This window comes from Cyprinus carpio, chromosome A17 (assembly GCF_018340385.1).
Source record: "Cyprinus carpio isolate SPL01 chromosome A17, ASM1834038v1, whole genome shotgun sequence".
NCBI lineage: Eukaryota > Metazoa > Chordata > Actinopteri > Cypriniformes > Cyprinidae > Cyprinus > Cyprinus carpio.
This window is the reverse complement of record NC_056588.1, coordinates 26,995,470-27,009,852: the sequence shown is the minus strand read 5'-3', so window position 1 is coordinate 27,009,852 and position 14,383 is coordinate 26,995,470. Positions and strand designations below refer to the sequence as shown.

General features: G+C 35.0%; 1 protein-coding gene across 1 annotated transcript in view; it reads left to right on the top strand.

The window, feature by feature from the left end:
• The first annotated feature begins 2,862 nt into the window (after nucleotides 1-2,862).
• LOC109055942 (potassium channel subfamily K member 5-like) overlaps nucleotides 2,863-14,383 on the top strand; it is a 45,263-nt gene continuing 33,742 nt past the window's right edge. Inside the window, exon 1 of the mRNA XM_019073157.2 lies at nucleotides 2,863-3,378. Coding sequence (XP_018928702.2) covers nucleotides 3,193-3,378 — 186 coding nt within the window. The 5' untranslated portion in view covers nucleotides 2,863-3,192. The remainder of the gene's footprint in view (nucleotides 3,379-14,383) is intronic.

The window sequence follows — 14,383 nt, the reverse complement described above, 5'->3', positions numbered from 1 at the left end:
ACTTGCATTGATAATGTCAGATATATTGTTTTAGTTGCCTTCTCAGATTTTTCTGGCAGTGTTTCTTCCTGCCTTGTAAATGCATTTAAATTCATGATATATTTTATAACTATCTTTTAATCTTCATTACAGAAGTGAATTGTTCCGACTCTCTTGCAGGAAGTCAATGAACCTGAGGCACTTCATGTTTTATATCATTGGCATTTTGCTGCAGATGTCACACTTTCAAGTGCATGTGCTACAGAGTTCATCATAAACTCTTGAAACTACATCTAAACCAGGTTACTCATTTGGTTTTGTCAACTCTAATCCTACTCTGGGTCTTAGATGCTTTGGCACAAGACAGGCCCAGAGCCATAATGACTGTGCCTTTTCTGCCAATTTGCCTGTTTCCTTAAATTATATTGAGAGTTCATAAGGACAGAGTGTGCCTTCTGCTGGATGGCTCCGTTTTGGTTGTTTCAAGCTGGTTTCTAAGATCTCGTGTCACTTCTGGAGAAACAGCCATGGGAAGTTCTGATCGGGAAGGACCTGCTCTCTCAGGCTCAATGAATGGTCTGGCATCCTCAGCTGGAGGTATGGAGACTTTGGGTTTGGCCTTGGAATGGAGCACTTACTGTAGATTCAGGCCTTTCGTCTGAAATTTTTCACAGATTGGTCAAACCCAGCATTCTGCAGTGAATTTGTAAAATGTTTCACAAGTTCATGCTTACATATAATTAGCTGAAGTATGGTAATGCATATTTGGTGTGCTGTCCAGGGAAGGGCTCCAAGCTCGGGAATGGCCCAAACCTAGAGTACCCCCGTATAAGTGTAATATGAACTCAAAGTAAGTTGATGGGGTGGAAGAGGGATGCTGACAAACCATCAATGAACAGAGGTAAGTCAACTGTATTTATACCATAGTGTTGACTTGGCTCCACCTGTGTTAGTTAGGCTAAGTATCTGACGCGCTCCTCCCAACCTTGCTAATAAAACATCATATTGTGTGTGTGTGTGTGTGTGTGTGTGTGTGTGTGTGTGTGTGTGTGTGTGTGTGTGTGTAATGACAGCTAAATTCTGTAATTGATTGTTGTGCCAAGTACCAATTTCTTTCATTCGTTTGTGTCTAGAGTATAACTTCATGTTCTTTCTTTTCACATAAAATTACAAAAACTCAAATAAATGTTTCATGTCCAACATATATTTGGTAAGTAGCCTAATGAAATGTTAAAAGTACTGTCATGTTGGTTATACTGACTTACTTATTACTTATATTGAGTAACTTATATTCAGTAACTGTATGTGAAATGACATTTCTATAAAATTGTCCCTACAATATTATGGAAGTAACTCTGAAATGTGAAATTACTACAGTCTCAATAATTCTTACAACTACGGTTTCTACGTGTTTTAAGACCTGAAAAAGAAATGAAGACCTAGTCAGCTGTTTCTGAGAAGTCTTTCTGACTCCATGCAAGTACAAGAATTTTTGAAGAATGGTGACTCATCCACACACCTTTTGTAAACAATCTAAAACAGGTTTTGTTTTTGAAGAATGAAACAACATAACTTGCATGTGCATGCATAAGCCTAACTACAAGAGACCAGCTACTGTATATATACCAGTAGGTGCATAAAACATACAAATGTGTGACGTGTTGTTTTAAAGAAGTATGTATTCATAGTATATATAAACCATAAATCTCCCAAGATCCAAACATTTTAGTGCTCACAGAACCTTGTTTTGCTTGTTTGCTCGTTTGTTTTTTTCTCCAAAAATTCTAATATAGGCCTACACAAAAATAGTTTTGAGAATTTCATGGATAAGCATAAGTAATGACCAGGCCAAATACTCAAAACATGCCAATTAAACATGTCACATGTCAAGCATTTTTAAATTAAGAAATAAAAAAGATAAAAAACAATAAAAAGAGTGCATTAATGCCATGCATGTATAGAATAAGTCTTAATGTACAAATTCTGATAGAATCTTCCCATCTTGAATAACTGCCCGGGCTAAACTTGTGGAGGTTGTTTATGAGTTCTGGTAGACTGAAAAACAGTCTTTTGTGTTCTTCAAAAGTTAACCATGGTGGTCATCTGATAAAAGCTAATAGTGAGTCAGGGAACCTGGGGGAATTTATATCCTGAAGAGAAGAGAGACATGATAGGGGCACTTCATAAATCCTACAGCACAGTTATTTATTAAAAATGTATGTCACAACAACAGATTTAATTTTTTCTTCTCGGGTCACATCTTTGGTCATTATCTGAGTGAGCTTTATTATTGCTATAGAAAATATTCAAGTTAATATGCTAAAGCCATAAACTGCCATTAGTCTGTTCATAAAGGCAGATGAGAAGCTGTTAAATTGAAACTACTTCAATTTGAAACTAAAATGGTTGAGATATTAATCCCACATGAAAGATATGTTATCTGTATCTTAAGTTAAACATGAGTGATCTGTTTTTTTACTCTCAGATTTCACAAAATAAGGAGAACATTAGGGCTGAGCCAAGTAAGAGAACTTAGTTTTTGATATTTGATGGAGAGAAATGGGTGGAAAAGAAATATCCACAGAAAACTAACATTCCTTTTCATATAAAAATTGTACTTCATGACAAACATTCCTAAAAAAATGCATTTTTATCTTATCCTTTATTTTATTTTATCTTATTTTAGAGAATGTGATGGATGTAAAAACTAATAGAGGACATGCATATATGTTTGTGTTTTTAATAATTATACATTAGTCTCATTTAGGTAGTTAGTTTAGGTCGTTGAAAAATGTGGAAGAAAATGTGGAATTGAAACTAAGTATAATGTTGTTATGAAAGAGACTGGTAGAGGGGACTATAGTGGGTGGATCTTGGCCAACTTCCTCCTCTCACGGTGTGTTGAACTACCAGACGAGTAAGGAGTTTCTTCAGAACACTACACTAGCAATGCGAGTGGCGCACGTGGACTTGCAAACTGTCCCGGCGACTTTTAAAAAAATAATAATTGCTAAAAGACATTTGATTTGCTGGATATACAGTTTCACACAGTTTAAAATTATGTTTCGTTAGTCTTGTGTTTATTCCGAAAAAGAAACTGTGCTGTATGACGCTGTAAAATTGAGCTCGCGCTAAATTGATTAATAGTTAGAATGTGGGAGCTGTCAGCGTTGTTTTTTTTTTAAGAATCACTCCACGTTATTTGAGCTCATTATGGTGGACAAGGGTCCCCTTCTGACTTCGGCTATCATTTTTTACCTGTCCATTGGGGCAGCAATATTCCAAGTCATCGAGGAACCGAACTGGGAGATCGCAGTAAAGAATTATAAAGCAGAAAAGGAGAAAATATTGAAACAATTCCCATGTCTTACAAAGGCTGACCTGGACCGCATTCTAAAGGTAGGATTAACACTGTTTGAGTGACGTCAGTTCTAACAAATGTGCAAAATGACTTGTTGCAACTCGTCTTCATGTTGGAGTGTAAACAGAAAGCTAAATGCATTCCTGTGTTTTAATAAATTTAAGTTGTAGCCCTCTGTGAGAAACCTGTGCATTGCATAAGTTGAGGTATAGTAATTGTAGGTATAGGGAGGAAATTTATGAAGTGTGCACATATACTACTTGCATTGGGTGGTAGAGTTAGGTTTTTGCTCTCTTGTTTATTGCACCTGCTCTTTTAACCAATTAGATTGATTTAATATTTTAATTTGTAGGCATACTATTCAAGATATCTCCTACAAATATTTCATTCACTTACACCAAACATTGAATGGAGTGTTTTTGGATTTAATAACCCTAACCCTTTTTAAAGTCTTTGAGGCAGCACTGTTTAGGAAACAGAACCCTGTTAATGTTTGATGATTATGGTAGTTACTTATGTGAATGTAATATTAAATGTGTCAACTTGAATATTAGTATTTTAGAACTGGACAAAATGTGCAGGAATGTAAGGAGATGGCACATGTGTCTCTTAGGGTCATTTAATTGCTTGAAACCAGAAAAAAGGCATGTAGAAACAAGTATGTTCTCCTGTCCCATCCCCCTAATATATCTGACATTTGAGTGGATTGGGTAAATGTTGCCCCCCAGTGAAATGACCCTTTTCAAACTGTGGTCGCATTCACTTTCACTTCTTTTGTTCTCTTTTGTTATGAAGCATGAGGGTCAGAGTGGGGTGAAAGACAACTTTGTGGTGTGAGGGGCTTTCACTGTGTCTGGGCTGTCAGCTGAGGAAACTGTCTGACAAATGACTCTAAAACAAGACCAGTGCAACCCCAGGACAAGATTGTTACAGCAGCAGCACCTTCTGAATGCATAACTCACAACAATGAATATTAAATAAGCCACATAATAATTACGCAGTACCAAAAATGATTATATGGTTGGGCAATGGCTTACTGATTTTTTTACATCAGCACAGTTCTAACTTTTCACATTTCTGTAATTTTGTATTCCAGTGTTTTTCACGATTGTGGTTTTATGATTTATGAAGCAACAAGCCTCATGTTTGAACCTTTTTTTTTTTTTTTTTTTTTTTTTTTTTTTTATAAAGAAGTAGACTCATCTCTTAAAAAAAAAAAAAAAAAAAAACTGTTTTAAAGCATTTGACATTTCCATTAACAACAGAGAACCATTATGGAAACATTCTGTGGTCAAATTAAGATCAAAGGCAAGCAAGGGGGAATTATAATGGGTACTAATATGAAATTTGTGCAGTTTCATACAAATGTCAGCCTTACTGTAAAAAAAAGCTAAGTTTTTTTTGTAAGATTGTGCTTTTGTTGTTTATAGGTTTCATTGTTACTGAGTTGGACTTTTAAATTCACAGTTTCTATAAAGTGTGTTGTCTTATCCATAATGATAGAACTGTATACTTTATGACACTAAAATTGTTCATCTGCAAAATACCTGTTTGCTAAATAATTAACTTTCCTCTGCCCTTAGGGTTAACAGCATTCTTGTCTGGACTGTCATGCTTGTGTAAGGCAATGAACTTGAATGAATTTAAAGCAATAACTGACAAGTATGCAATGAAAAGACAGCACTAAAGAAATGAGAAATGTTATACATGATAAGGTCACCTCTGGAAAAGTTTGTCATAAATGGGGAAAGATCCATTTGAAACTGTGTTCATTCCCTCCTCGAGCATTACAAGACATTCAGATTGATAAAGGTGTGGCATGGTGAATGCATTTACATTCATTTTATAGATGTAATTCATATTGCTGTGCAGTTTAGGGTCAGCCTGTTATCTTTTTTTCCTTTCTTTCTTTCTTTCTTTCTTTCTTTCCTACAGTATTTCAGTGAAAGAAAAGAAAGAAATTGGGCTTGATAACCCGTTGAAAGATATTTAGAGCAACATAACTGTGCTGCTTTTCCTTATTTGCTTATTTTACGTCAAATGTAGTTTTACCTCATATAGATTTACTTAAATTTGCATAGGCGGTAAAATGAACAAAACTGACATGGAATTAATCAGTTGATTCTATCATATTTAGATCACTGAGATTATTTTCAGTGGCATTTATTTAACGCTGTTGACTTTTGTTGGCATTTATTTTATTGAAAATTGTAACATGTCATTCCACTCTGGGTGACTTCTAGTGTCAGAACTTTAAAAGATTACGTAATTTTAAACAAGACCAGACTTTAAAATCCTAAAATGAATGCAATTTCTGTAACTGATCTTCATAATCTTCATAATCTATATGATTAAGAAACAGATTCAAGTCTTTATTGAAAGACTTTATTCTCCAGGATCTATTATATCTATAAAATAGTAAAAACTGAAATATATTTGTGACATAAAGCATTGGTTTTGTCCTTGTCGCCCACCCTCCTTTCATTTAACAAAACCTGAGAAACAGAGAGGTTTTTTTATATGTAAGGAGGAACACCTGAGGAATCATCTCTATGTGTCAAATTTATGTTAAAACAACCCATAGGTGTAATTCAATTTAAACAATAAACTTTAAAATTAAAGAAAGAGCTTTATGAGAAGACGCTTTCCTGTGAAGAAAGAGTTCAGAAGATAATGGAAATAGAGTAGGGCATGTTTGCCAAATCAACAGCAGGTACCGTTAATGCCGATTGGTCGGAAATTTGATATAGTAGCTTGAATTACATTACTTTATTTTATTCTAGCCAGTGAAGACCGAGATGACTGACTTCACCAAGATTTTAATATTTTCCATACCTCTAAAGGTGTGAGCATGCCCGTATCTTTTGCGCCATTAAAATATGATCGGCAATCACTGATATGAAGGATTTGTAAATGTTTTACAGCTGTAAAAATGTTAACTGCTTATGTTTTAGATGCTTCTGTATGTCTAGATTTTATATTTCAGCATCTCCACAAATGTAAAAAACATGTTTTTGTACCTGTAAATTGTTACGTATGAATACCTACATAGAAACAGTTAAATCAGGCTGAATACTATGTCAAATAAAGTTAAACAGAGTTGCCTTTAGTCAACTTTATTTGTATAGCTCTTTATACAATACTGTTTGTCAAAGCAGCTTTACAGTGTTAAACAGGAAAATACAATTTAAATAAATGAATCTAATAAAGTGACAGAAAGTGACTGCTTCTCAAACAGTGTTAGGAAGACTTTTCCAGAATTTTAAGTTACTAAATAGGAAGGAACCATTCTACAACCCACAGACAGTTTTGATAATTTGTTAACAGACCAGAATGTTTTCACCCCAGTGAACCTGTTGGATTATACTGTAATGTTAAGGGAGCTCACTGAAGCAGACCATTCAAAGCTTTATAAGTAATATGTAGAACTGCAGCCAGTAAGTGTGTTGATAGAACTGGGATAATATGATCATATTTGAGTATGTGGCTTACTGTAGCTGCTGCATTTTGGACCAGTTTAATTTATTTAAAAATCATGTACATCCACTCAAAAGTGCATTTCAGTAATCGAGGTCATAAATGCATTTTTGTTTTTTTTTCAATTTGACATTGTCAACTTATGCTATAACTTAATATTTCTGATATGGATTTTTTTTTTTTTAAATAAATAATAGGAATGTGACTTTCAAACAACAAATTGCTATCAAACTGTTAACCCAGCTTCCTAAAGATATGGTGAAGAGATAGCAGTAAATCCATAAACAAACAAATTATTGTTGTTAGATGTTATTGAAGGAAGAATGTTTTTTTTTTTTAGGTTGTTTTGAAGTTGAATTTCTGTGTATGTTTTTTTTTTCATTCACAAAAACAAGAATACAAAAGAGTTTTAAAAATGTAATAGATCACCAACATGTTATAGGATAACTCATTTCCTTTGTGGAAACTGATTGCCTAAATTCATTTACTATAAGTTTAGAAATCAACATTTATGAGTTAAATAATATTTCCTAAAATACAATTTAACTCCGCTTAATTATTTTATGTTGCTGAAGTTTAACTCTGATTTAAAAAAAAATCATTAAATATAATAACTTTGAGTCTATTCCCTTTTAGTAAGCTGATCAGGCTAAAGCACACTTGTGCTAATACAACAAGGGACTATCTGCATCAGCAAGTGCCAATTTTGCTTTTAAACAAAGCAGTATAGCGAAAGTCTAATATGCTCTATTCCAGGGATCTCCAGCCCTGCTCCTGGAGAGCTACCGTCCTGCAGACTTCAGTTCCAACCCTGCTCCAACACACCTGTCTGTAATTATCAAGTATCCCTGAACACCTTGATTAGCTGGTTCAGGTGTGCTTGATTGGGGTTGGAGCTGAAATCTGTAGGATGGTAGCTGTCCAGGAGCAGGGTTGGAGACCACTGCTCTAGACCATCTTCGACAGGCTTTGCTCTTCAGCACATTGGTAATCCCCAAAAATTCAGGCTTTTGTTTTTCACAGTTTTTACTGTGGACAAATCATTAAAATGAAACCACTAGTGTAAAAAAAAAATATATATGTCATGTCTTATTTTCTAAGTAGGCCTATCACAACTGAAAAGTCTCACCACCACCTATATTTAAGGATTATACATCAGGGCCAGTGATTTTATGTTATGACAAAACATTTTCTGCATTGTCAGCCTTTTTGTAGTGTGATCTGTCACATGTCAAGTCTAACGGGATGGCTGATCGCTACAAAACAGTGTTTATAACAGCACTGCATGTGCTTGTGGGCAAATGCCAACATGCATAGTTAAATGCATGTTAAATATTTAATTGGTATTTTCTGTTTGACAGCAATATTTTCCTATAAAACTGTTCTGAAACAGTGTGTATTGTGAAAAGTGCTACACAAATAAAGTAATTAGGCAATGGTAAAGTCATTTTGGAATTGCAAGTATTTAAAGAAAAATGTGGCTATTGAAAATACAGAACAAAGCAGCTCTATAACACCTGCAATTTTTGATGTAATGAAATGTATGAGGTTGACCAAAGAGTTAATAAAACATTTTCTGTTCTTAAGCTTGTCAGTAAAGTGTATCAGTGGTGTGCTGACAAGGAAATTCTCATAAGAGGTTCTGTTGTTCAAGTTCCTCAAAGCCTTGAGCCATGGTAAAATGAAAAACTACCTGCAGTGAAGATCACAGGGCCACATAAACTGCTGTCTGATAACAGTTGGAGTTTGTCATTGTGGTTAGGCCAAACAGTGTTATCAAAGCCTAGCAGTGCCCTGGAGTTGAATGCATTATTGAACTTTCATGACTGAAAAATTCATTTATTTATTTATTTATTTATTTATTTTTATTTATTTACATTGATCTAAAGTTTCAAAGCAGGAGAAGTATTACTAATGTATTTAAGGTTCCATTTCCTGTGATTTTGCTGTTGAAATATAAAAGATCATAATCTCACTGGATGGCTCGGTGAAGCTGAGAAATGCATTATGGCTGTACTGCACTAAAAAAGGGTTTAAAATGCCTGGGTAGCCTACTGTGTTGCCGGTTTAGCAATTGGTTGCCTGATTTGACAATTCCTCAAGCCTTGTCCACATTAATACGTTCCTGTTGAAAAGCATCTTTTCCTCTCGTTTTGGCCTTCCAGCCTTTTTAAACACTCTCCAGAGCGGATAAATTTGAGAATGCTGTTTTCACGTTGTAGTATGGACTGTGGAAACAGAGGCTTTTGAAACGATGGAGCATGTTTAGTCTTGTAACATTGTACCAACAGACATGTTTATAGCAGTAACGTTAATTTGCAGTTATGTGCTATTCAAATTCACACTGTTTCTAAAGATATTTACTTTGTACTCTTTTCATATTACAGTCCTAAAAGACAACATAAAATTTACTCACAATTGCTGTCCTGCGGAAAACACGAGGGCAGTTGCGTTTTAGATCAATTCTGAGTGAGCGCGCCAGTTAATGGTGAAATATTTCCATAAATAAATTGATCCTGCCAGAAGAATTGCATGAAACTTATGCCTGTATCATCTCTGTGAGGTTTATACATGCACAGTAAGGCAAATATAATGCCTTCAGACATTTCAGTGTGGATGACAACTAGAGGTGCACCGATCAAGATCAGCCAATTGTTAATGCGCATCTCACATTTCACATAGAGCAGCTGTTACTACACAGAGCCGTTGTTAACTGACAAGCTGCGCAAATAAACGCTGATAATGAACGTGGATTTGCTTGTAACACTCCAAAGAGAAAGGACAAATTGAAATCGCATCATATGACCCCTTTAATGGCAAAACTCACTTTCAGACACCAGCAAGTGTCTGAATTAACTTACGATTGCGACCCCATGGGGAATTCTGATCAGTATGAGGCAGAAATGTATTATACGCGATGCAAAAGGCTGCATATAATCGCTAAGAACATGTTATGCTTATGAAAATAACAGACCGCTTGAAGAACTTAGACAAATCATATATGCTTTTAATCATGTATTTATTTACATCCTCTACACATACCATAAGTGCAGGGTGAATTGGGGGTTGCAGCAGGGGTAGGTGTATGTTTGAAGTGCAGATCACCGTGGGTGTGTGGTGTGAGACAGGGTTGATTATATGCAGTCTCATACTGGCAGTAAAACACATTCAGATCGTCGGTCAGTTGATGTTTCTCCATAGACTGTGGGGGAGGTGTCTTGTACTTCGTGATGGTCCTCGGACAAGTCCAAACTGACGAGGGCTCGTTGGCTGTAAAGGTTTTTTTTTTTTTTTTTCAGCTTTTCGGAGTAGTTTTTTTAGCCACACTGATCTCCTTTGTTAGTCTGTGTCTGGCCTGGTTGTACAAGATTTTATCCCCACTTCTGTAAGCATCCTCTTTGGCATGACGAAGCTGTTTGAGTTTCCCAGTGAACCATGGTTTTTCATTATTAAATGATAGGACTGACCTGGTAGGAATGAACATATCCTCACAGAAACTCATATACGAAGTTACAGTATCTGTGAGCTTATCCAGATCCAAAAAGCATAGTAGGACATATTTAACAATTGAATACCTGGAGGTTTTAGAGTCACTGTGCTGTTGGTTTCTATTGGGCATTCCTTACTGTATCAGGCAGTAAAATACTGTCTTGACTCATACGTATTGTTTCCAGATCATGTCACTTCTCCTTTTATTGATAGTTTTCACCTGACATCACACGCTTATAGGAACGGAGATAATAATTTTCTATCGAATGCAAGAATACTTTCCCTGTGAATACCTCCACATGGAGGGCAAAACAAGGCTTTCCTCAACTGATGTCCAGTTATTTTAAGGAGGATTGCATTTGTAGTATTGTAGTAACACAGTGATATTTAAAGGCCAAATTCAGTATACACCTTGATGATGCATACTTTGTACAGGCAAGCAGATGAACCCAGAATATAAACGCAATGTGCAGCTAAGTTGAATATTAAATGTTTTCCCATAGAACATCATTATAAAGAAGACTTAACCATTTAGGTTAACCATTTAGGTTATTGTGCTCATATTCTGGGCATGCATCATCAATAAGATTTGTACTAATTTGATCTTTTTAATATCACTGTTTTAAAGGCACTTTAAGTGTTTTCACATTAAACGTTTTAGAATGTACTGATGTTTTTAGTGATTGAAATATTGCAACAGGTGCTTTATATGGAATGCTAATGGCCAAAACTTGCATTTTGTTCACATATCTTTTTTTTTTTTTTTTTTTTTGAGAGATGATCTGAATACTTTTGGATTGGAACAGATAGAAAATTGACAGTCTTGTGCTGCAGTTCTATGGATGTTTTGCCCACCAGGTCTTCGAACCAGTCATGTATCTGAAAACTATCAATTAAAGTAGAGCCCAGCAGTGTGTGTATTGGGCTGTGTGCTATTTTTTTTAAGAATGCATTTGTTTCAGATGCCAAAATTGCTGTAATTTTTCTGAAGGACCACCAGATGATCTTTTCATAATAATATATCTCATATTTACTGTATGTCTTTTGGAATGCTTCTTGTTTCATATGAGCAAAATGTTTTGGAAACCAAGACATTTGTTTTTGACGTCACATGCCTGATGCAGGAGATTATTAGGCCATTTTTAATATGTTTTATAAAGTAGACCGTCTTTATTTAAAATAGTACATATCCTTAGCAAAGTTAACATAGATGAACATTGTAGTCTAAATCTCAGCAAAATTAACATAAATGAACATAGTAGCCTAAATCAGGTGTTAAGGAAAATAATTGTGAATTCACTCAAGTAATTATAATGCTATTTATAACACAAAGATATCTTTCCTACCTGAGTATAATAATTTGTTAACTAAAAATATATAATTAAATGGAGCAATGACCAAAGATGTGTATACATGCATTTAATAATAATAATAAAATAATAATTGCTATCGAATGCAAGAATACTTTCCATGCGAATACCCAAAATAATAATTGCTGACCGAATGCAAGAATACTTGAAGAATGCCCATTCACATGGAAAGTATTCTTGTATTCGGTCAGCAGTTATTTTTATTATTATTATTATTATTATTATTATTATTATTATTATTATTATTATTATTATTATTAAATGCATGTATACACATCTTTGGTCATTGCTCCACAATTTCTTAATTCTTGTCTGTGTTTTGCAAACCCGTTTAGCCTTCTCCTGTGGATTACCTTTGTTTTGGCTTAATGAAGTTAAAGGCTGCATTTAGATCTTCCTCTCCTTGCCTGATATGCATTCATGATCTGTTAGAAGAGCTTGTTTCACAGTTGTGTGTGTCATTGGAAGGTGTCAGTGGTGCGATCATGTTGACTGTTTACAATAGTTCTTCTGTGATAGAATTTTTTTTCTGAATACTCTATTCTAATTGCCTGGATTTCCCATAAACATGCTTGTCAATGTTGCATTTAAGTATTATTTTACTTCAGTGTTCTAGATTTAATGACCCATAGATAATTAGCCAAATATAACCACTATTCTTATCAGTCCAGTCAAATATTGCACTGCAAATATCAAGGACAACTTTATTTTGTCCATGCTGGCAAGTGACCGTGATATAAGAAGGGATAATCTATGGCTATGTGTGCATTAAATTATTTATTTAATATGTGACGATGTACAGGAAAAGATCCATCTTTTCTTTGCCTTCCCAAAATGCATTAAAATATGTTAATGCAGATTTAGCCATGAATTATCATTAGAATAGCATATCTTGCTTTATACTCATAACATCTTGCAACATCAATTTGAAATGAAGGACAACATAGTGATAGGCCCACATGGAATCTATACACTGTTTTGTGCTGATTGTGGGAAAACAAATCTGCTGAATTGATTTAAATATATGCAACTGGTACAACTTCGTGAATAAAGGGCGGTAAAATTCTGAAATCTGCTGAGCTTTCTGTGGAATTCTGTGGGCTTGTATTGTGTAGGCCTACTGATTGCACCTAAATTCCCTCTTACTATAGTGTTTTTTTATGTCAAAATCTCAAGTCATAGATGGAAATATGGGATGGACATGTTGCAGTCTTTTACAATTTCTTGGTAAAGAAGAGAAAATTATTTACTGAAGGTAGTAAACAAGCATCGTTCTTAAAATCATAACCCAAATTTGCTCCTGGGCTTTATAGCTAAAGACAACTGTGCCACAAACACAATAGACCCTACAATAGACAGTAAACAATAGACCAAACAAATGACGAAACGATTTTCAGTCCTTCTGAGGAGCAGGCACAATGCAAGAGCAAAGCAAACATTTAGTAGTCACACCTTTTGTCTTAAATTACCTAATCATGTTTGTTCACCTGAACTGTTGAGACCATAACAATTTTTAAGAAACCACTGAAGTTTCTTAAAAAAAAAAAGTATTGTAGTTAACATACTTTATTTTCTTTGGTGAATATGGAAGATGGATGTGAAAGTAGTTGTTTGTAGTGTTTGACATTGTTCATGTTTCCATTTCCACATGAAAACGATTCACAAGCTTGTAATAATGTTTTAGAATTTGAGTGGTTCGGGTCATTTGCTTTGCTTTGTTTGTGTGTGTGGATGCTGCAGGTGGCGGTTCATTTGTAGCCTCTTCATAAAGCAGCTTGAATAATTAAACTTGTCATTTTGAAAATAGTCTTAAACTATTGATGGTGATGAAATGATGGTAATGAAACACATGTAAGTGACTGAAATTAGATTATATTCCAATTTTAAATATGCATCTGACTGATCTGATTACAGATAGATGGGATTACACTGTACTTACAAAAGATTTGTATTTCAAAGAGAACGATTTCTAAGGAACATTAAATTGCTTTTAAAATAAGGTTAAAAGAAGAATTTCTTCTGATGACATTTGAATGGTATGACATTTAGAGATTAGACTACAGAAATTGAGTTCTACAGGTAACACTAATACACACTAAATACATGTAGTCACACAATACTGAGGTTGTTAACATTAACAATTTGAGAACAAAGTATAACAATAATATTAATTTGCACGATTTGACGTGATCTGATCTTACTTTGCGATCGTTAGATTTAATCACCATTTGTAGTGTGATTTATTGTGAAACTTTATTTTTTTTCTTTTTTTGGTCAAAACAAAACCAGCGAATATGTTTGTTACTTGTTCAGATGACATTTTCCGGTGAAACCTCTTAATTCGGACATACTTGCAAGATGTAGTTCACTTCACAGACCGTAGAGACACAGGGAGCCTGTGGCAAGCCATTCAGACCATCAGTGACTACAAGCCCCCGCCACAGGCCTGTGATAATGACACATCCCTCCCGGATGCACTCAACCACTTTTATTTATGTTTTGAAACAGGCGCGCAGATGGCACTAGGGACGGGGGGACATGACGCCACCCAGATTCATAGTGACCCGATCCGTCCCCCTCACTGTCTCAATGAAAGGCTCTATTGGTAAACAGAGGATTAATCAGGGTTTCTGCTATGTACATTAGCCTAAGTAGTGGCGAGTCTGGCGACCCTGCCTGCCGTTCCTTAAACGTGTACTAAGCAATG